Source organism: Colias croceus, chromosome 21 (assembly GCF_905220415.1).
Source record: "Colias croceus chromosome 21, ilColCroc2.1".
Taxonomy (NCBI): Eukaryota; Metazoa; Arthropoda; class Insecta; order Lepidoptera; family Pieridae; genus Colias; species Colias croceus.
The window spans coordinates 1573963-1598421 of NC_059557.1; the positions used below are offsets into that span (position 1 = coordinate 1573963).

Here is a 24459-nt window from a genome sequence, read left to right on the forward strand (position 1 = left end):
ACTTGACACACGTAAAAATATGAAAGTGGTAGATTGTATTAAACCTTTCACAGTTACAATAATGTTAATCTATACGATGTCACAATGAGTCTAGTTAACAGGAGACAAGACAAAGACACAGAGCAAGTTAGTGTGAGACCACACCCCGGACACTCCATACAAAATTATAGTTTTGACAGTCACACTGTAGAGACTGCAAATGTGTGTGTAAACTCTTTATGGTTGGCACATTTGTGACTAGCGTAAAAAAAAATTCGCGTTTTTCTGATGAAATACATCCGTAAACAGCACAATATCTAACCATTTTCTACGAAAAACGATAATCACAAATCCAAAATAATAAAATTGCTTTAAGTCAATTTGATTAATGTTGTTAATCTTCGTTGCGTTTCGTCTAAAGACGTCGTTGGTATCGTCCTTGCGGGGAAATGGGTACCATAACATGTCGATCGTGCGGGGTGAGGTAAGTGTTTAATTTTGGCGGGAGGCGGAGAGTGTCCGTTCTGTAGCGTTTAGCTACTATTATGTATTCTGTGGTGAGACCACAGAACATAATATAAAGAGGTTAGAATGGCAATAATTCGCCATTCGTATAAGAACCGGTGTCGCCAAATCCGACCCACCTTTCACCTCTACTACATTTGTACTCTTATAAATATGAAGCTAGGCACATATTTGCAATTTCAAATCTAGCCAATAATAGCGCCGCGCGATCACGCGATTTAAAATGAAACGAATCATACGCATGCCCGCATACCAACGTAAATCTTTATAGCTTATGTGTGAGTTTGAATGTAAACTTAGCTAGTGCTTGACACTATCGATAAACTGTTATTGATATTAAATTATTGTTACTGAAAATCATCATCATATTACGGTTGTGTAATCAAACCAACAGCTGCCGAAATGTATGGTACTCTTAACGCCAATTTGCGTGCAGCGACATCTATCAAGCTATTTAACAATTGTACAATATGTATATACATATTATTATAGTTACACCTTTTTCCCTTACGGGGTAGGCAGAGCGTCAAAAGCCTAGAAAAGGCGACGTCTAAAAAAATAAATATTCTAAAAATAATATGAACAAAAACAAACTGCTTGTAACAAGAATATTTTGCCCCAAGCTTAACTGAAACATAATATAATTTAACAGTGTTACGACGTGTAAAATGCGTCAATGTCCTTTCAAACTATATTTCAATGCATTAAATAATACATTTATCTGGCCACAATAATATAAGGATATTGTTTTTATCTTAACCCTTAGCTGGTATCGCTAAACTTGGCCAACTTAACTGGTATCGGGGGTAAAAAAAGACCCCATGAGAAAATTAAAAAAAAAAATTGTTATAAAAACAAGTTTTTTACTTTTTTATACTCATTTATTAATTAAGTAACTCTTAAAGTAAGCATTTAACGACAATATAGTGCTCTATAAAGTATTTAACCATACTAAATTTTCAAATCAAATTACATCTTATTTTTGGTTTAATTTTAGTGATGTTCACTTTGAGATCCATAAATTCTACAAAAACTAAAAATTAACATAAAAAATATTCTATCTATAGTTTTCTTATATAGTCTAAATAATAAAAAAATAAACTTTTATCAAAAAACATAGAAAACAAAAAAAATGACAACTTATATGTACCAGTAACAAAATTCTTAGTAAAATTTCGCATATGATCGCTGTTCGCCAGAGGTATGACTAGCTGCTTCTTCTTCATCATCATCTTTTTCGCTGCTACTATCAGAACTTGAAGTTGAGGAGTCAGCTTCTAATACACTCTCTTCAGAACAAGTAGCTATCTCTGCTTCCTCAAAATCACTATTTGTTCATCATCACTTACAGAAGCAGCTGGTCTGTTGAAGGCTTCCGGTTCATTTTCTTCTTTTTCGTCATCTAATAATTCAGCTATTTTATAGTCAGTCAAAAAACTCTCCATTATGATCGTTTATAACTCAAAAAATAAAGAAAATAATTTTAGAATAAATTCAGACAAATTTACACAAATGGTATCGGGGGTGATAATTGACCCCAGCAGTGTACGTACCTCGGCCCCTTGTAACAGAAAAGTAACACTTGTATGTCGTCCGTCTTACGCCCGAGATGTTATGAGATTAGCTAGATGAACAAGAGTGTAAGTTATAACACTAAAAAGTTATGATCAAAATTTCGTTGCACTGGGGTGATTTTTGACCCCCGATACCAGCTAAGGGTTAAATCATAACTTCGAAAAAATCTATCGATATCATCTTTTACTACGCCCAGCACTAGCTAATGCCGCGATGCTACGCACTACATTACGCGTTCTAATTGACGTGTTAAAAAATGAAGAGCGAATGCAGCCCGCAATGTATATTTTTGTGTAATGAATTATTTGAAGGATATTTGGAAAGACTTATACTAAAATATCGTTGTCTTTTTTACTTTCCGCTGAAAAGAAATAAAGGTTGAATGCCTTTGAAATTCGGCCAAGTGCGTTCCGTTTCGGAACGCCACAGATAATATAATATATATAATAAAAGTGGTAATAATTTCCTCTCGCTCGGACCCTTTTAGGTTAGCTTTCATTTATAAAGAAAAATCAACCATATATTTATTAGCAAAGAGCATGGTCATAATATTTTATCAAAATTTAATTCGTACCTAGTTAGATTCGGACGGGCCTAAAAGCAATGAATAAATTATCTTGCTTCAACTACGAAATTCCAAAGAAAGTTAGACAAATCGGATTTGTTAGAGATTTAGATTTCAGCAATCGAAACCAGGTCCAAGGGTCCAATGATGAAAGTGAATAAACGATTATTTATTTCTTAATAAAAAGGTTTTTCTTAGTACCTAAAGGATCTGAAAATACAAGGAAAATACATATTATACTATTTTTGCTGTTGGCTTAGTGCCTTTTCGAAAATTTTGTTGGCAACACTGCTTGCTCTCAGCTCTGTGATTTGTGAATGTCAGTTGTCACTTGAAGAAAAAATTGCGGGATTGCCACGGGATTGCATTCCTTAATCATTGTTGCAAACGCAAGCTGCGTCACCTGCGTCCTGCGTCACTTTAACTTTTAAAGCATGGTAAATAGTCGATTATTTTATTCATTAGGTACTATAACAATATATAATTTACTAACATAATATATCAAATATCAGCAATAATGCCTCGTAAGCCTTGTTACTGGACTCGTAAATTAGAGTTGCTATTGGTTGATTTCATACGCCAGAAAGATTTCATTTGGAAGCCTATCGGTAATACAAATCACCACATTCAGCAAAAATACAAAGCTTATGCAGAATTTGCTTCGAAGTTAGGACGTGGCTTTACAGGTATGTTTTTTTATGGTTACATTGCTCCAAATGTGTATTACTGCGAATGTATTAATGCTATCTATCTAATATGTTCTAAAGCTTTAGAAGCAATTAAGATCTGAATATATTATACCGTCAGTCTATTTTTTAAAGTTTGAATAAAAACGTAAAGTTCAATAAGTTATTATTTCCGAAGTCACATAGGTACCTACTTCATAAAATATCAGGAACATACTATGAAACAAAAGTCGCTTTCTTTGTCCCTATGCATGCTTAAGATTAAGATTTTGATTTTTATGCGGATCATGCTTAAGATTTTGATACTGTTTTTTTATTGATGGAGTGATTCAAGAGGAAGGTTTTAGTATATAATCTATGAGGTTTGAGACTAAATGGGCAAAGCTGCTGGCGGAAAGTTAGTTTACTTATAAAAGATGTGAAAAGAGTTCTTGCATGTCGAAAAATAAGCCATTAAACCTGATAATGTTTGTAATATTACAATTGTACAGCTGTTTTATGTGGAATAATTGATCTTTCAAATCACTACTGTTAATTATTATTAAGTAATATTGTTTCAAAAGATAAAAATAGCTATGAGTCTAGTAACTAACTTTCACTATTGCAGTTTACTATGATAAAAAATATCATAAGTAAATTTAGAAATTAAAGACTTTAATGGATTTTTAACAGGATTTATCATTAGATTATTTTTCCAAAGTTTCAAACACTTTACAGCGAGCGTGGTCACGGGGAGACTGAGATGTTATACTCAAACACTAGAAAATACTATCATAGGTAAATTATAAATTGATAGTATAGTATTAAGTACTTTTATTTTATTCTCAGCTCGTTCAGTTCGAGACCGCTGGGTAAATATAAGAAGCACATTTAATCATAACCTGCGGAAAGTTTTAAAGTCCAAAGAGACTGCCAAGTCACCAGACGAGGTCTACACTCCTTGTTGGCCGTTGTGGAAGCCGCTGCAGTTCTTAAGAGAATCTACAAAGAGGGATGACTGCTCTTATGAGGTAAATCTTTTGCATTTCTGCTGCTTTGTCTAAAACCTCATACATAATATGCCTTCTTTTTGAATCCCTCTAACTAAAAAAAAAACTGAATTGAAATCCATTGTGTAGTTTCAAAGATCTAAGCATATGTACTTACACACCTACTTATAGACAGACATAGAAAGTGACTTTATATGCTATGAAGTATTTATTAAGTATTTATTACTTGCTAACATTGACCTATCTTCACTTTAAATGTCATGCGTGAAGTTTTATTACCCTGAAGTTATCTGAATTTTATTAATTTATAGACCAAATTTCTTAACTTTTTCTTTCATAAGATCCTTTTCCTGACTGTATCAAAAATATAAAAAAAGAAATATTGACATCGGACCAGTAGTTCACCTGTGTGATGATCAATGAAATTTGGAATTAGTTTTTATACATATATCAAGATTTATTTATTTATAATTTAATTTCATATCAGCGTTAACCAACTTCATCAAAAGAGGTTCTTAATTCAACTGTTTTTGTTTCTTACCTGCAAACAATCTACTGATTATTTTTTTATTAGAAAGCCAGTGCCCTCTGGTTGGTTCCATTTAAATTCTATCTAGTTCTGACCATTTGAAAGAAGTTAGTTTTATGTTAAAAAATAATTATTTTATATTATGTGTGACTTCAATCATAGGAATAATATAACAAAACTTTCAATCATTCAATTACATAATATGAGTAGCATCTTTATAATTACATTTAAAATAAGGCTTTATGGCATTTGCTAAAAATCAATTAATGCACACATAATATAAACATTTTCAGGAATACAATTCAACACAAGAAGATTGCAAAGAAGCAAACGTCAATTTTGAGACAGCTCTATCTGATATAAATGAAACGGATATTCTAAATATCAGACAAACGGGACAGAGGACAGATCGGCCAAGGAAAAAGAATAAATCAAAGAGGAATAAAGTTAACAAATGCAAGGAATTGCTTGATAATCTCTTAGTGTCTATGTCTCCCTTGAGTGGGGTGGAACAGTCGCAGCCCTATTGGTTTTTTGGGAAACATGTTACAGAGCGATTGAATGCCATGAGGCAACTAGACGCGAAATGCGCGGGAAGAGACATTTTAAAACTTCTTGATGGAACAAACAATGAAATGGACTACACATTAGGCAGTTGAGGTTTGGTTTCGTTTGAAAATGGAGGATAAATTTCGAAATGCCTACAGGTAAAATTTGAATTTACTTTGAAGAACTTTATAGGGCTCTAGAAATTTTGCGTTTCTCATAGAGGCAGAGAAATTACATAATATTTGAAAAGTTCTAGTTTCAAAAGAATAATTGTAATGATGCAGGATTGATGAATATTGTCATCAAAGATATTAGGAAGACCTTTGATTAAAATTATATTTGACTGAATGAATGAATGAACAACAATATTTAACACCCATTATAGTATTACATTTATGATAACCTCTTGCATATCTTCAATTAAATGGTCTTGTTCCCAATATTTTTGTTCTACATGTATCACATGATCACCCTCTTTTCGCCAATGTTCTGCAGTAATATTTTTGAAGCATTCATTTATAATTGGTAATAGTTCTTTTGCTGATATGTTCACATTCTTTGATGCTTTTCTTTTCACAAGGCTCCATATAATTTCAACTAGCTGTTGCCCGCAGCTTCGCTTGTGTGGAAAAGATAAATTTTCATGGTATAAGTTTTCATCCCCTATTTTACCCTTTTACTTCACCAATTCCTTTTAGGAACAAGTAGATGGGCTGCGGAATGTTATACTCATGCTGCATAACTGCCTTGCAGAATTCTAAAGTCAAGTTTGTGTTGCCACGCTTGTTTTTGATGTCTAATAAACGTGCCCAGAGCATTGCTGTGCTGTAATACATCAGCATGCCTTTGGTCTTTTGTTTATTAAGATTTTGGTCGTCTCCTCCGATAGCAGAGTAGACTTCCTCGACAATCTCTGGAAGTCGCGCGTAGGATGGCATAATCTCCTGATTGACGTTCAGCTCTCTGACGGCCACATCAACCCCGAAAATTGAACTATAAATGAAAATAAAGGTCCAACACTCTCTCTTATTTTTTAAAAGAGGTTGTTATAATATTGTTCGTAAAACTTAGGGACTATATTTGAGAATATCAATTGAAGAATATCTTCTTTTTTTCGGTTAGGGATTGGTAACTTTTCGTGGTATAGCTTTATACAACGAAGTTATTTTATTCCACGCTGCTTCCTTTTCTTTATTGGTTACAGATTCGGTCTGCTTGCTTTCAATTCACTCGATTCATGTAGTGATGGTAATCAGCTGAAATACTTTTAGTTTTATATGCAAGTAAACAATTTTCAACAAATCCTTCCCTGCTACCTGCACGAACTATAATATATCTTTCACCAAGAGAAATTGCTTTTGAAACTCCAGGTTCACCGGGACCCTGCCAACACTTATTAACTTCATGTGCAGTATGTATTTATGTTTCATCTATATATACAACTGGTTTTCCAGTTTCTCTCAAGCGCTTCATTGTTCGCAAATATTTAGCTCGCCAGACCACAATATCATATCTTTCAATGAGAACTTTTCGTTTTGTCTCCCATTTTTTATATTTGTAACCCAGCTCTTTTAAAATACCACTGAGACTACTGATTCCACCGCAATAGTTTATGTCTTCCTTTAACACACGATGTAGCTTGTCGGACCTGACCTGAGGAAGCTCACAGCATAAAATTCACGAATTTTGTACTTTGAACTGCAAGTAGTCCAAAATGTTATTTTTTTTTTTTTTGGGGCATTCTAACAATTTAGCTTCATTCCTGAATGCAAGCCATCCAGCAGCTGCCGCAAAATCAAAGAAGTGGAAAATCAGCCGAACAGTCCATTTTTTCTGATTCTATAAAAACTGATGACCCTATCCAACATGTCTACATCCCATCATGGTATTGTTTTGCTCTATTGCAAATGGTCTGTCAATTTAGATATGAGACATAAGTTTTCTAAATATATATTCCAAGGTACTATTGAATAATTTAGGAGATAACGGGTCGCCCAGTTTAACACCCCTTTGGATTTGAAATTTTGGACCAATTGTTTGCAATTTTATTGAAGCTGTGCTGTTGTTATACATTTTTGAGTAAATTAATATTATGTAGAACCTATATTTTGAGCTTGAAGGGCGTCGAATATTGAATTGTGTGTAATACTATCAAACGTTTTAGAGTAATCTACAAAGGCCATGTACAATGAGATGTTATTTTCTTGACATTTTTCAATAATTTGATTGATTGTATGAAAGTGATCGGTGATGGAGAGTCCTCCGCGAAATCCAGCTTGTTCGGGTGGTTGCTCGTCGTCGAGTTGCTTTGGCTTATTGGTCTATAGTTGTTGACGTCAGATTTATCTCCTTTTTTATGTATAAAAGAATAATATTTGAATGACAGAACTGTTCAGGGATATTACCGGTTTTTAAAATTGAATTAAACAAATTGCATATTATATTATGTGGTAGTAATTGGTGTTTGGCTATTTTTAACATTTCCGTACTGATCCCATCCTCTCGAGGCACTCTATTATTTTTCTTTGTCTGTAGTACTGCGTTAAGATACCAGTCTAAAACTTAAAGTAACATAAACGTAAAATAATAATCTTCCAGTTTCTGTTTTGTAAAACGACTATTAGGAATCACACTTAAAAAATTTAAATGAAAATAAAATATTCTTTGGAAAAACAAACTAAAACTTCTAAATCAGTCAACACTCTCTTATTTTTTAAAAGATGTTGTTGTAATATTGTTCGTAAAACTTAGGAACTGTATTTGAGGATATCAATTGAAGAATGTCTTCTTTCTTTCGGTTAGGGATTGGTAACTTTTCGTTGTATAGCTTTAAATAACGAAGTTATTTTATTCCACGCTGCTTCCTTTTCTTTATTGGTTACAGAATCGGTCTGCTTGTTTTCAATTACTGTGCAATGTTTTACCAACAATCTCACTTCCCTTTTTTTACAATTTGTGGATCGTTCACGTTTTACAATATTTTCCAAAATGAGACAGACACAGAATACCACACACAACAGAGATCAAAAAAAATTCGAACGGAAACAAAATATTAACACGGACACAAGTTAGGGTTTAAGGTTATGATTCCCGTTTTATTGTTACAACCGTTGTCATTACGTACGTCTCATTAGCAAAGTTAATTATGTTAGGAGCTACATTCTCTTCTTATCCCTAGACTTTTTACACGCCCAAAGAAGTTTTCGATTGGGTTCTGATTTTGAGTTCTGAAGTTGCGACATAACATCATATCAAATTCATACTTATTGTACAATATTTTCCAAATGGCTTGGAATCCCTCTATAGTTTTGATAAGATTTTTTTAGATGGTACTGTCTTTTCAAGAATTCGTACCTTATTACCAATCACCTTTCTTTCTATAAATTTTGTTTCTTTTAAAAATTTTATGGCTTGTTTCCATAATTCATGATGGGGTGAATTGTGCTTTACACCTGACCTATACACTTTTCCATTTTATATAGAGAAAGTATTACTCTTTAAAATATCAAATAATTTGTCCAATAACAATATGACGGGAATTAAGTGTGTGCACTCAAAGGAAACTTTTCCTGCATCATATAAATGTTTGGTGGCGGAAGCCATTGAATGGCTGAATAATTGTGTTGCAGTTTTAACTTTAATTTTGTTAATTTTTTGTATATTGACATGTTCTTCGGTAATCTTTGGTAGTAACCTTAATTCTCCATAGGATTTATCTGCTTCGTATACCTCCTGGAAATACCCACTTAACAATTTTTTGCTGTTTTTTCATGGAGATATTTTAAATTTTTTGAGATCAAATTATTTCTTATTCCTTTAAATAAATGAGCCGTGTCATATAACCACCATCATAATGTTTTCCAAATTTAAATAGACTATTTTTGTGTCATTTATCTGACTTTCTATTGCCCCAACATTGACCATACTCTGATCACACACTGTCGCAATTATCTTTAGACCAGTACCTGTTGCATGCTTTGTGACCTCCTCCATTTTTTTAAATCAAATCTTTTTAAACTTTGTGTAAAAAAATAAGCTACTGGTTGTTTATATTTTAATTTTATGCCTCTAACAATAAATACTAATGCATGATCAGCTATCGTTGTTGGGCCTATATTAGTAAATCCTTTAAGCTCATCAGCGGTAGCGAGATAATGAACTTGTGGTTTAATTGACATCTCGTCAAATATGAGTGTGCACAATCTGTCATCAGCACTCATATTGTTTCCTTCATTTTCTCAAAGATGAGAGTGTTTATGCCTGGCTAAATCATTTTTATTCACATTTATATTGTTGACAATTAATACCTGATCAAAGTGGCGGGGAGCCGCTGATCGGTCGTTATGTAAATCATTGGGGGAGGCCTATGTCCTGCAGTGGACGTCTTAAAAGGCTGAAACGGAACGGACAATTAATACTTCGTCTAAAAACTCGAAAACTTTTTTAATGATAGTGAGAATTATATTCTTAGAATTATACTGATATTGAATATTTTTTTTTATCAAGATTATAATAGCGTAAATCATTTTTATTCACATTTATATTTTAATGTCAAGTAACACTTCGCCTAAGAATTCCGCAGGATGCTGTATTTCCTCCATATTATAGCGGGCCCGTCCAAGATAATATAAAATGCGAGTGCGCGACTCCCGAGTGTCCTGCGGCCGTGTATGCACGAAATTTCGTCCTTGTTCCTCGCTATCGTACAAAATATACGTGTAATAATTTTTACTTCGCACATGCCTTGATTGGATTCTTCATCTTATTAACGTTCGAGTTTGCAAAAATAGCAATTTTTAATTATTGAATGGCAATATCAAATGGAAGGCCATTTCCTGCGGGCATCACACATATGATAATAAATACTCTACATAAAATACACAAAAAAACTGAGATAAGTTCCTTTTGCGTCGGGACTGGGGCTTTTTTGGGTGTTCGTTTTTGTTGAGATGTCAAAATTTGAATATAGAGACTGTACCCGACACTCATCATTCTCTTTGGAAGATAAGGTGTGTTTCTGAATGTGCTTTAGAACATCAACAAAAATGCTCGAATTTATTCATCCACTTCTCGTAGCTACACCCAAAGAACCTTCTGGAGCGCCTTCTATAAAGTGGTCCTTAAAATGTACTCGAAGTAAAATGAATAACGGTGGTATGGTGTTTCCACTGGGCGAAATAATACCACCAAATGTGGTATTAATTAGGTAATTTGACCAACTTGTTTTTGGGATTTGTCTGCTAAAATTTTCAGTGTGTTCAGCTCAGTGGTATACCAAATTCGTCGTAGTTGAAAATCCGATCGGGTTATATGTAGGGATGGTGTAAATAAAAACGCCAAATTAGCCCAATAAGTTTATTTCCCTTAGACCGGTGATAAAAATACAATTCAACAATCCTCCATTTCTTAATACCGAGACACAAAGTAATCTGTCATAGACACGTCATAGATAATCATCGATCTACAGGTAACATATTCTTAATAGGAAAACACAGACTAAAAATAAAAAACTAGTTATGAAATACATCTAAATTTATCCTATTCCCACATATATATGGGTTTAGTTAGTAAAGTTGTGCTTGCGGTATACATTCTCCAGGTTCTGGAATAAATCATTCACTGCTGTTTTATTAAACCCGAATGATCTTACAGCGCTGGTATTTTCTGGTTTACGCAAACTTAAATTCTTATGGCGTTTTCGTGCTAACCAATCTGCTCCCGCCATTTTGTTACTATCCCAATTTGCTGGAAATTTGAGTTCATTGGCCTTAGCGAATTCATATGCCAGTTTTTTTAACTTGGACACATGTTAGTCCATAGTGCATTTTGGAACACTCAAGGATGTATTTATTTAAGTGTTCCTCTTCTATTTTTGTTAAAACTTGCTGCGATGCAAAGTTAAAATCGAAAACTCGATTTTCGCTATGTAAATCTTGCGTTTTGCGTAACTTTTTGATGCAGCTTTGTAAGGTTTGTGGATTAACTCCATACTTGGCTGCTGATTTTCTTAAAGAGACTTTTTTTAGTATGACTTCATCGATAGCTTTTGAAATTACCTCTTCGTCTACCTATCCACTCCTAGCCCATGCCACTATACTCATATCCACACCTTGAAATGTTGTCACTCTTTCTTCATGTGCACCTCTTGGAGTAGATTTATTCATAAATTGTTTTTTATCAGGTAATTTTGAATTAGGTATTCTATTTTGCTGAACTGTCCCTACTGAAAGTATTCCTTGAGTTGCCAAATAGTAGACCAATGGCACAGAAGTATAAAAATTGTCAAAATAGACAATGTGACTGACTTGTCTTGGTATACCTCGAACTAAACGCAGGACAATATTGCTGGTTGAGCCCAAATCTGGTTCATTCTCAGGTTTACTGGTACGGTCCTGTCCAGCATAAACCTCAAATTTGTATGCAAATCCTGGCAAGCTGCACAAAACATACAGTTTAAACCCCCACTTATGAGGCTTGTTGGGCAAGTATTGTTTCAGAAAATGGGCAACTTTAGTTGCACACATTTGCTCGTCTATGGATAGGCGTTGTTCCATAGGTACTGATGAAAATTTTGAATTCAATTCATCAATAACAAAACGTATCTTGAATAGGCGATCATGGCCTGGATCACTAATTGCCTTGTGGTGGTCATTATTATTAAAATGCAAAATTTTTTTCAACTGTTCAAACCTGTTATTAGACATTACGTTGTTCTCGTCCCGCCAATATGTGACCTTTTTGCTCGTTACCTTTTACCGTGGTTGCCTGGTAGAGATCACTACTTAGTGCTAAGGCCGCCAAGTTAGTTGTACTCTGTTTTTAGCTGTAAGTAATTCTAAGGTTTCTGTTTGTATAACTAATAAAGCGTTAAATAAATAAATAATAAATTACTGAATGTATTGGTTCATGTCCATATCGTGGAGACCAGTATGCTCTAGTGTTGAATCAAAACCTACAGGTTGCTTCTCGTGAACTTAGAATCTTGAAATTTGGTACGAAGCAACGTCTTATAGCATAGATAAAGGAAAAATTACGAAAACCATAAATTTTTAGTTACATCACATAATATATATTTTTTTTAATTGTAAACCTTGCAGGTTTGTACGGAATCCTCGGTGCGCGAGTCCGACTCGCACTTGGCCTCTTTTTTAAATGTAGATTCATCTGGCCAGAGAATTTTTTGGGTGAATTGGGGATTTTCATTATGCCTATGTAGCATTGTTCTACAAAATTAAATCCTTTCAGGATAATCTCGAAGGAGAAGACTTTGAACTCGTTGTACGTGAAACGGAAGCATTTCGGCTCTTTGTAAAACACGATGTGCTGTGCTTTTGGGTATTCCCGTTCTTTCTTCAATTCCACGAACAGAATCACACACACAGAAATACTTGGGTCATCTGCGACCTCTTGCAACACTTCTTCCTCGTAAGGAAAGCGAGCCCGCATTTGATTCGGGAAATGGCCGCCCTCCGTGAGTGAACGGTGCACATTAACAAACACGCGGTGATCCGGATAGCGCTCTAAATTTGGATATCTTTCACGATAAAGTCTAGCGGCGGCACTTGCGTTGCATCTGCATTCCCCATAAATGAGGTGCATGTTTGCATATTCTTGTGAAGTATAGCGAGTAGGCATCGTAGATAAAAGATAATAGGATATTATGCTAATACCAAAGTCCAATTCCAAAAGAAAGAAGCCAAAGTTGCCGGTATGTAATCAACAAGTCCGATTCACAATCTGTCAAGACCGATAGGAGGGTGTGCTTTCGACTTTCCACTGATTTGCTAGAGAATGATAATAACATAAATGATAAATAGATAAATAATACAAAATAATAGATAATAATAAATAAATAAATATGAATTTAAATGATAAGATATGGTGTAGATTGGTTGATCGGTTGATTGGTGCTTTAAATACTATGCCGTTAGTAACTACTGTTCTGCCAGAAGTAGATGTTTTAAGGCTGGTTGCAGAGCTTGACCGACCGTCAGTGCGTACCGTCGGTCCTGACGATATGCATCAACAATTGTACGACTATGACACTACTGCGCATGACAATACGCGTGCGTATGGTCGGTCTAGCTATGAAAGGTTTTATGAATTTCCATACATATGACAAGCGCGACTGACGTACGCACTGACGGTCGGTCAAGCTCTGCAACCAGCCTATCTTTTGTTTAAAAGTGATTTTGGATCGAAGTTGAAGCAGAGGCGGCGGAATATTAATCCAGCATTTTGTGGCACAGTATTTAAAGCAACCACGAAAAGCCATGCTGATGCTTCGGTACTGAGAGTACATCAACATTAGATCTTAAAGGATTCGGGCTTGTTTCCTTACGCCAGACAAGCTTCTCGAATAGATGCAGGCGTTGTTTTCACAAGATCAAACAGAAAGCATGCCATGAAGAGCTTGTTTCTATTCCTCATGTTAAGCATCTTTGAAGAGTTCAGTTCAGTCCAGGAACAATACGTTACCATATTCCTTCCTGCATTCCTCATACTTCCCACCCGTACAGAGTTGCTAGCTTATAAAGAGTTCGCCTCTTTTAGGGTGAATTAAAAATCATGTTTCAAAATAATGCAATGTTTTCATGTGGACAACACTATTACGGTTATACTATTAAATAAATATTAAGATACTCTTATTTATGCGTAAAAACCGCTTTAGTAAAATAAAACATTATTTGTTTAAATACTTACCTTTAACTTACCTTTTTGTTGTACTAATTTTAATTTATAATATTGCCGTTTTGATTCTGAGGCAATCGATATATTTTTTTTGTTTTGACAAATGATGGAGTCTTATATGAAAATATTTTTCTATAACAGCCTTTATGAGATTATTTCTGTGAATAACAAGTTCCCTCAACAACTGCAAAAATTTTATTTTTTCCTACAAATCGTTTGAAAATTGAAAATCTTTAAATATTGGGCATCCGAAGTTATCCATCTTAGAAATCTTCACTCGAAATTTTTCGTACAGGTGCTTCACAAATGCAACATATTATTTCAAAAACACTTTGCGACGGAAAACAAAGACCACCTTTGTATTTTTAAACCAATAAGTTTGTGGTAATATAGAATATCGGTCGCTAACATTGATTCAATACAGAATTTACATTTTACCAATTTTGTCAAATAATGAGCTACGCAACCTGATATTGTAACCTACGATGTATTTCGATAAATCAAAAAGCTGAGGAAGTTCAGAAGATAATAATTTTGCTATGCTGCTGTCACTGTCTTCAACAGGAAGTGTTTGATCTGGGTTGAAGCTCATCATTGTCTTCGAATCTTTGCGAATATGCTGAGGAATTTACAGCTTTAGTTGATGACGAACAATTTAATATGTGTACCTATGTTCAAAATGGAGAAATAGTAATAAAACAAACAAACCATTTTATAGAATTTAACATCTGTCATATGACAAGTAATTATAGTTATTTATTTGTCAAGGAAAGCAAGTGTTATAGACTAATAGTGTTATAGATAATCAGTAACCTGTGGATGCGCCGGGCAATCATCAACCAGCAATAGAATCTTTTTCTTCTTCTTCACCAAATCACAATCCCAATCACGAAGCCATTTTTCAAAGAGTTCTGACGTCATCCAAGCTGTACGATTCTTAGCATAATCGACAGGTAATGATTTGACATCTTTGAAATATCTTGGTTTTTGTGACCTTTCAATTCTTCTTCTCTGTGCCACTTATATTCGCTGGTACCATGACAGTTATTCTATCTTTCGACAACTTACCTCCACTACAATTTTCACCTTTAAATTTTAAAGTTTTATCCGGCATTCCGGTTTCTGGTTTGTTCTGTATTCTGAGGCTTAGCTTGTGTTCTACTAGAAGCAGTAGTAGCGATGATGAATTTTTTTCTTTTTTTGAACATCTTATCTGTCCACGAAAATCAAAGAGTTTATCGAAATCGAGTCTATAAATGTATTTTTATCATTTCAAAATTATTTTCCTATAAATATGTAAATTATTTTATTTTCATGCCTTTAAGAGTTGCCAAAACTTATTGCATCATTATTGTCTGTAGACTTTAGTGGTCTATTAAACCACCAACTACAACATAAAATGGAAACTGAAACTAGAAATATATTTTTAATTAAAACAAAAATTTGTAAGTTTATTGTGAGCTTTTGTTAATCAATTGAAGTTTAAGCAGTTCCATTTATAATTTAATTTTATCACTTCTTAGCTTACTTTCTTCCAAAAGGATATCTTGCAGCTTTATGTCGTTTTCCAATTTTATGGCCTTTAAATAGGCTACCTTCGTTTTCACCTCCCCTAATTCAGTCCATGTTTTGTTTGTGATAGTGCCAGTGTAATTTCTTTTACGGTAACGCCTCCCTTCGGTTGTAGCTTGTTTATCCTACAATACAATATTGTTCATTAAAAAAATAAATACATGCATACACCTGTGGAGTGGGGTATATAAAGTCACACATCTTATCTATGCACATAATAAAAAACTAATAATTAAAGTCTGTACATTGAAGATATTAAAAAAAATCTTCATATAAAGGGATAGTCATAACGTCTGTGTCAAGGGACTTCGCAACATAGCTGGAGTGTACGTAGCCCAATATTTGTATAGTTTATATTTTTCCTAGGATGATCAACTTGAGTTTCTTCCGTTTGCAAAACTGTCATTAGCCTAAAAATTAAAATTAGAAATATTTAGGGCGATATACAGTCAGTAAATTATGTCTTAAAATTTCAAATTTAAATTTTAAATCTGAATAGGTAGTTTCATGGCTCCTAAGTAAATCTAAAAACTGCGCCAAACTCTCAGCTTTCATAATCATTAAAAAAAATAGTACTTAACGGGATACTTTTGCTTAAATTGGACTTCAAAGGCAGATAGGTAGAAAAATTTTTAAATTAGCCCTTAGGTACCGAAGTTTTTTTTGGGCATTTAATCATTCTTAGAGTTAATTAAATTGTTAACAAATCGTAAATGATTACAAAGAAGCTCAGATTTTACCATTTTGAAAGATAATTTTTTAGAAAATTTTTGGACTCGCTGTAATTGTGTGATACTTAAAAATTAAATTAAGTAACAAAAATAAAATCTTTAAACAGGGAAAGCTAAATGAAACAAAAAGTAACTATTATTCATTATATTTATTTATTATAAAAAGTTTTCGAAACGTCTCCCTTCCTGCTCAATACAAATTCTGCATCTTCTGAAAAAGTTTTCTTTTAAGTAGTAGTTTTTCGTACGTTTCTTATTTCTTTAGCGAAGACCAATTCTTTGTAATATCCCCAGACAAAGAAATCAATTCTATCTCAGGACTTCCGCTTGACACTATTTTTGGGACACTCTGTATAGCAGTGAATAGAAAATTTTATCAAGCAACCAGCAATCACCAACACCAGCATCACCAACTTTGCTCATAATTAGGTTCACAAAATTACTCACTCTGTCATGTAAAGTTAAGGTCTACCTCACACTGGTTTATATCTGTAACCATCCAGTCTGATACTTACTGTGCCCATGTGCTATTTCTTAACACGATAACCGCCAAGCAAAAAAGGACATCATTCCGTTCAGGCCATGTCGGTCAATACTGTCCGAGAACTTGACTTTCCGATCGGGCCACGTCGGTCAACGCTGACCGTGTTTTAGAAGTTTTTGAAGTGAAAACTTCTTTAGCGGCGTTGAGCACTTTTTCTGTAATGGGTATAAAATCTTTAACTCGCGTCAGGACACGTGACCTGATCGAAAAAGCGTAAGACGGATGGATATCAAACATGCTCAACGTTAATAATCAAGTTTCCACTTCTGCCCGCACTCCCGGAGTGCAACCCGTCTTTTTTTTTACGCCGCAATAGGGAAGCGCTTGGCCACGATCTCGCCTGATGGTTAGCTGAGATGTGGCCTAAGATGGAGCGCGCTTCCCTAGAATGTACCTGTTCACTCTCCTCTTGAAGACCCCCATATTGTACTCAGAAGTGTATTCAATCAACTCGTACAGGCCGTAGGACAGGGCTATCAACAATATAGTCATATGTATTGACCCGCATGATACGGAATATCATGTTGGTTTTCGGAAAATGTAAAGGACTTAGAAAAAAAACACAAAAAAGTAGCAAAATAATTTTTCCGCGAAAAATAATTATAGTTTGCTTAGCAGGCAGTGTTCTGACTTAAAACAAATATTATTATAATTTATAAAATATGTATAGTGTTTTGACATATGTTATTTTATTCTTGAGGATGAATGAAATTTAAAAATATTTTTTTATATAATTGTGACATTAAATACTTAGAATAGAGATTAATATGAAAATATTTTTTAAATACATCGACATAAAAACTTCTGTGCGTGCGATCTGCATGATTTAGTCGATATACAGGGTGTTTGGAAGGTGGGTGCAAAGCTTTAAGGGCATGATAGTACGGAGCATTTAGAACATTTTGAGCAACAGTTGTCTTAGACCTAGTTCAATTTTTTTTTTGGTGCATTTTACGTATTTTTTGCAAAATTCCGAAATCTGCCATTAAATTGCATACAACGTTCAAATTACGTTGAAATGTCTACGGTATACAATTTATTTCGCTAGTGCATTGTGTGTTCAACTATATCCAAGCATTTAATAGTACCATTTATCTCAAAAAATACATTTACCAATCGTTTAAATGTAATAAAAAAAAAATGAAAAAAAATTATCTTATTTTAAAGGCCAAATAAAAAAAAAGTTTGGAAAATCCAAAAGTGCACGCCTCATAATCTCATCCTTTACAATAAAATTGATTATTTATAAAGGTGTATATAATATAAGTATGTAGATACACTTGTTCTCATGTGCCAATGCTCTTGTACTGTCTCAAAACAGTTGGAAAAGTAAAGAAAGCGGTACCGTAATAATTGAGCTATTTTTCTTGTGGCCCCACCTAGATGTGAAACTGCGCAGGTTTAAGGGACTGACTACCAACTTATTTTTTTAAACCTTGGCTTATAGTATAAAGAATCGAGTTTATAATGGTGAATTTTGAGTACACTATAAATATAAAAAAGTCGATATTTTTTTTTGTTTATTTAATAACAATTAAACCACATCGAATCAGACCCTGAAAAATGAAAGGGTTCTATTCCTGAGCATACTCAAGCGTAAGAGAAAAAAAAAGACTCGATAAGTAAAGTATTTCGGTCGCTATCTTGTTAACAAGAAAATCCTCCGCACATACAGACACACGGACGTCCAAGACAGAACTTTTTTAAACTGTTTTTTAACTAGTTTAAATAACAAAAATGACATCAAAATATCATGAATGTTAAAAATAGTGTTTTTTCTTAATATGTGTGTGTATGTAATAATCTTACAACTGCAATGTATGATACATAAAGACATTTTAAGTTTGAAATAAACCGGCCAAGTGCGAGTCGGGCTCGCGCACAAAGGGTTCCGTAGCAGCAAATATAATAAACTTATTATGTCAATTTATACACCTGGTGAATGGAGCCTAAACTCTCCCGATATTTTGCCTTGTACTTTTATGTATGAATATTAATTTTATATATGTATTTATAAATATTCCGTGCTATAGGCGTGCCCAAATCGGCTTGTGATAACTGAATAAAGAAGTATATACACCAGCTTCACAATTAAAATTACCAAATATATTATCCAGGTGAGTTTCACCTCTAGTGGTTATACAATTTTGGAGAAGAGGTGTATATCCCGCATTCTGCATAAATTTATGTATGTAGTTTTGTTTGAGGAAATCTTCGTTAAAATCTCCAAAAATTAGTGTAGGCATAGAATGTTCATTAAATATATATTTGTTCATAAATTCTTTTAAGGTATTATTGGAGCACCTAGGTGATCTGTATATTGCAAATAATCTCTTATTATCATACTCCAATGAGACTCCTTCAATGTGTCCAGAAACACTACTTGATTGCTCTAAGTAGCTTTTAGGAGATGTAATCGGCAAATTCGGTTTAATAAATGCTAGAACCCCAAACCCAGGATTTGATGATGTTTGTTCCGGCCCATTTGTTCTAATTAATTCTATGAAACCGGGTAAAGAGAAGTTATCGTTTAAGCAACTCCAAGTTTCTGATGCAAAATAAATGTCACATGATAATATTTGTGGATCACTGGCTATGTCCGGTAAATGTTTATTTAAAGATTGTACATTATGATACACAATTTGAGAGCAGTTACGAGGTTCCCTCAAAAATCGGAAAACGGGAACTAATAGTTTCTGTCGCAATCTAGCCATTTCTTTTACTATAGAATCTTGAGAACTAGGGGGGCGTGGCGGTTTGAAAGAATCAGTTACTATAAATAAACCTTGTGCAGTAGTTGCACGAGAACACGCTACGTACATCATTGATCTTTGAATTGTAGGTTTTAAATGTATCACCACTCGCTCTAAGGTTGTACCTTGACTTTTGTGTATAGTGATGGCTTCCGCTGGCACAACAGGAAACTGACTCCTCCGAACCTGTAAATTTGATGATTTATACCGCTTTACTGTATACGTAACCGGTTCTAATGGTGTCCAGCCCTGGTCCAGTCTATTTTTATAACGGTGCAGCGAAGAGATTGCATTGCATCGTTTGTGTTGGCCAATGACATTATCATCGAAGGATAACCACATACGCAACGGCCGTCTTTCACCAGTTGCCCTGTTGATGGCAAAATCAATAGCTGATAGTTTACCAGTAGATCCGTTAGTAAGGCCATCTGCAGTATCTATATTAACAGTCAACATGTATTTAGCACCGATCTTTAAAACTAAAGTCGAAGGAAGACCGTATGTTTGCTGAGTCGTTAATTTGGAAACTGTCTCTAAAGCTTTTTGCTTCATTGTGGAATTTAATTCACCGCAAACAGTATCTATTGCTTTCGATATAGCTCCATCGGTAGTCATACTTGATAAGACTGCGTTATTGTGATTGTCTACCTCTCGATTGCTGGCATATAGATGAATGGCTCCTCGGGATTCCTCTGGCAACGTATTGTTATTAAAACAACGACTTTTAAATAGTGTTATATCTTCATCGGTCATTGTCCCACTTGCCATATTATTTAAAGCTGTAGCAAAGGCAACATCATCTCTTTGTCGCATTATTTGATGCAATTCCGTTAAGCTAAAGAGATCCCAAATTGGTGTTCCACATAATTCAGCAAGAGGATTTCGTGAGCTAGGCTGAAACACCCAATTGTCACCGACAGGTGGTAGTTGCCTGAAATCACCGACAACAATTACAGATATGCCAGCAAATAAAACAGATGAATGAAATACTTGTTGTAGTCGGCGATTGATTTGATGAAAAGTTCTTGAACCCAACATGGAAATTTCATCAATAATAATAAGGCGCATTTTTGACAATTTTGTGGCTAATGTGTTGGCGACACTGGGTGAAAGTTCCGGTAAAATACTTCCTGCTTGCGAAACTGGAAGGCCCAGGGCGCTGTGTACGGTTTGTCCGCCTATACCAAATGCGGCTTTTCCAGTAAACGCTGTGAGGAGAATTTTTAAATCATCAGGGTTCGTGCCAGGTTCCCTATTAAACTGAAGTGTCAAGGACTGGAACAAAGCTCTTATTAAGACACTTTTGCCAACTCCAGCTCCCCCACTTATAAATAAATAAATAGGAGAAGATGTCTTACGCATGTTTTCAAGGACGTGTAGTAATATGTCTCGTTGGTCAAAATTTAACTTTCTACATAAATCAAGCACATCACCTTCACAAAGTTGCGGAGGTTTAGCGATAAAAGTTAAAGGATCGCCACATATTTGTGGTCCACCATGACCGCCAGGAATAATGTCCTCAGCAACATCTCCGATTTGAGTTTCAAATTCGTAGTCTCCGAAAGGCTCTACCCCATTTACCCCTCTCTCATTAATTTCCTCATTTTCCTCATTTGAATCAGCATCTCTTATAGCTAACAATAAAGATTCGAACTGGTCTGGCCCTCCAAGCTTGTTAAACTGATCACTTTCATTTTGTATTAAATCTTTATGTTGCAAAAAAATATTTTTTAAATCTAAATCAGGATTAATTAATTCCTCTTCCTCGTTACGCCAAGGTATATAGAGCATTATTTGCTCTCGGTAAAAGTTATCTGGGTCTTCATGATAACTGTAACGGCGAAAACGGACTATTCTGGGTTTTATTTTTTGCCTTATAAATCCCAAATTGTCTTGTAGGGGAAGCCAACTGCCGTTGTTTTCGTCCATTTCTTGACTATGGTCATTGTCGTCACTAGAATCTAGATAGGTAGCACTAGCGACCGGCCGGCGTTTCGAGTAATAATAATAGGCTGCAAAATAGGCTAAACTGACATTTTCTAATGCAATTGGTCGTTTAGTATAATAATCAATGAAGCTTTTTTGAAATATATCATCCGAATTAGGATCTAAATTTTGAATTTCACGCGTACTTTTTAAAATATGTACTCTTTCCTGTGGCAGACTAGTGTTAACATATATTTCTCCTTCACTAGCTCTCGATAGTGGAAAACTTGCTAGACAGTACACGGCCTCTTGAGCAGAAATTTCACTAGCGTTCAAAAAAACATTTGAAACGCTACGCAAGGACTCCTTTATACTGCTATTGCCATTTTTAGCTTCTTCTATGGCGGAACGTAAAAGACGTGACATACCTTTGTCTGCCTTATTTATGTAATCCACAATATAAACTGCACAAGCAAATGGATCTACTATATACTGGATATCCATATTTGCTTTATGCAACTCTATGATTTTTTTAGAAAATGCATTGATATACGTGTCTTTTGGAGACCGCTTTAGAAATACTTTGGGCCTCTTTAAAGTGCTTCTTATAGCTAAAATATAATTTTCATATGTAACACCTACGAATTCCAAAAAATCTGTAAATGTTTCTATTTCAGGTGGAATATCTTGCATTTTAATTTGGATACTTCTTGCAATATCTTTGACCCTTTTATAAGAAGCATTATCCTTTGGAAGTTCGACTAGTATTTGAGTGGAATCTAAAGGGAAAAACGGTATATCAAAACGGCAAAGTTTGTCCGGCTTGGGCCTACACGTGTGCGTATGTTTATGTTTTTGAACATGAAGAATATCCTCTGTTAGTTCATTGCTATCACAAGTTAAAATGTTATCCACAAACTGGACGACTCTTTCAGCTGATTCAACATCACCGGGTACAAAAATAGGTGCCTCCTCAAGCCAAAGCATCATATGTGCATGTGGCGAGCCCCTATGCTGGAATTCAATCCTATAGTAAAAATGACTAATAACATACTTTCCAAAAGGACCGGAAGAACAAGACCACGTTTTACGAATTTCCCTTAGCTTTGTTTCAAAGTAAGAGGCACATATAAACGGGTCGGATTGAATGAGCCGCGCTTTCGTTTCGTAACTTAGATTTTCGACTTCATACAAAGAAACAGTTTCACCGTCAACAACTTCCTTTAGCATTACCAGAAGTTCTAGCCACTGTACTTCGGCAGCCGACAGCGTCAAAAAGAAAGATGGTACTCCAAACTGTCTTATCATGGCTAATACCTTCTTCTTTTCTCCCTCCCAGTGTGAAGGAGAATTTCTAATGCCACTAAGTACGCGATACCCGTCGTCGTGCTGAACTAAATTATCTATATAGTTCATATCTAGAACATTACTGGCTAAAACTGGTGTTCCTTTAACAGTTTTTTTTCGAAGACATGTTGTTTTACAATTGTCATTTGCTGTTTTTTTAGAGCAGTAAAAAGATAATCCGGTCGAACAGCTCGTCGGTCTTGTCTTGATATTTCCGATTTAATTATTTCAGAATGTCTCAAATTAATCTTAAAATCTCGTTTGACGCCGCAATGAACTTTTATAAATGCCAACTCCTCTAAATGCTCATCAAATAATAAAGAGATAGGGCGCTGTCCTTCACCGGGAGCCAGTACTATAACATCCTGATTGTTATCCAAAAGTGTTTCTGTACCTCCTGGGTTAAGTTCAACACCTTCCGTAGAATCTACAGTCTCTTCGTCGATAGCATCGGCATCGCATGTACATCTAGTTTCATTTTCAGGATCATTACCTGCCCAAGATACATTTAGTGCGACACCGTTTTCCTGAAATAACTCGCACTGTACTAAATATTGCGCGGCCCTACGCACGAATTCAGGCCGTACTTGTTCTTTGCGGCCGTGCCTATAACAAAACCTTCGTTTCAGTTCAACTGTAATTACGTTGTCGTCATTTACGGACCGAGGTAAAGCACTGACCATGTTGTTAACTAGCACTGGAACATTAACAACGTTACCTTGAAGGCCATGTTGGAATCCTAAACCCTGACCCCTGCGAACAATTTTCAAAAAGACATGGCGTGGGCTTACCAAACGCTCTTCCAGAGGAGTCAAGTCTTTTAATACTTCTGGAATACAGGGAAAAATTAAACCATTCGCCCTCGCAAGCCTAGGTATAGTACCTTTGTTAATATATCTTGCACATGTGGAACAAAATTCTCCGTAATTTTGAGTTGGATTTAAATGGAAAACATTATCCACAAATAGTTGTCCATATTTGTTTAAAGCAATATCCTTAGATATTTTTTTTATAGAATTAATGTGCCACAATCTACCGCAGCAGTGGCAAGGATGCGTGTTTCCTTCCTTAATATTTTTTAAATAATTTTGTACAGTTAAGTCCCATGAATCTTTTTGCTTCGATCGTAATTCTTGTCTAGCAGCACTGTTTCGCATCTGTTCATTTCGTCTATATTCCTCGTTTTCTCGAGTAACACGACGAGCGTGTGTGTCGCGCTCTTGCTCAGCTTCTCTAAATTCGACATCCATTCGAGCTACTCGATGCGCTTGAGTGTTACGCTGTTGCTCATCTCGTCTGTACTCGTCATCTTGACGAGCAGCTCGATGAGCTTCAGTGTCGCGCTCTTGCTCAGCTTGTCGATATCGGACATCCGTTCGAGCTACCCGATGAGCTTGAGTATTACGCTGTTGCTCATCTCGTCTGTACTCGTCATCTTGACGGGCAGCTCGATGAGCTTCAGTGTCGCGTTCTTGCTCAACTTGCCTTATTTCTAGAT

The 24459-nt window shown here is 35.0% G+C and overlaps 1 protein-coding gene across 4 annotated transcripts in view; it reads left to right on the forward strand.

Annotated features, from left to right (window-relative positions):
• Positions 1-3091: 3091 nt before the first annotated feature.
• The window catches only part of LOC123701331, a 92773-nt gene continuing 71405 nt past the window's right edge, over positions 3092-24459 (forward strand). For 3 of the 4 annotated variants that reach the window (XM_045648766.1, XM_045648764.1, XM_045648767.1), the window contains exons 1-3: positions 3092-3330; positions 4159-4340; positions 5142-5555. In XM_045648766.1, coding sequence (XP_045504722.1) covers positions 3162-3330; positions 4159-4340; positions 5142-5507 — 717 coding nt within the window. In that variant the 5' untranslated portion in view covers positions 3092-3161 and the 3' untranslated portion in view covers positions 5508-5555. The remainder of the gene's footprint in view (positions 3331-4158; positions 4341-5141; positions 5556-24459) is intronic. The other variant, XM_045648765.1, reaches the window with a different exon arrangement.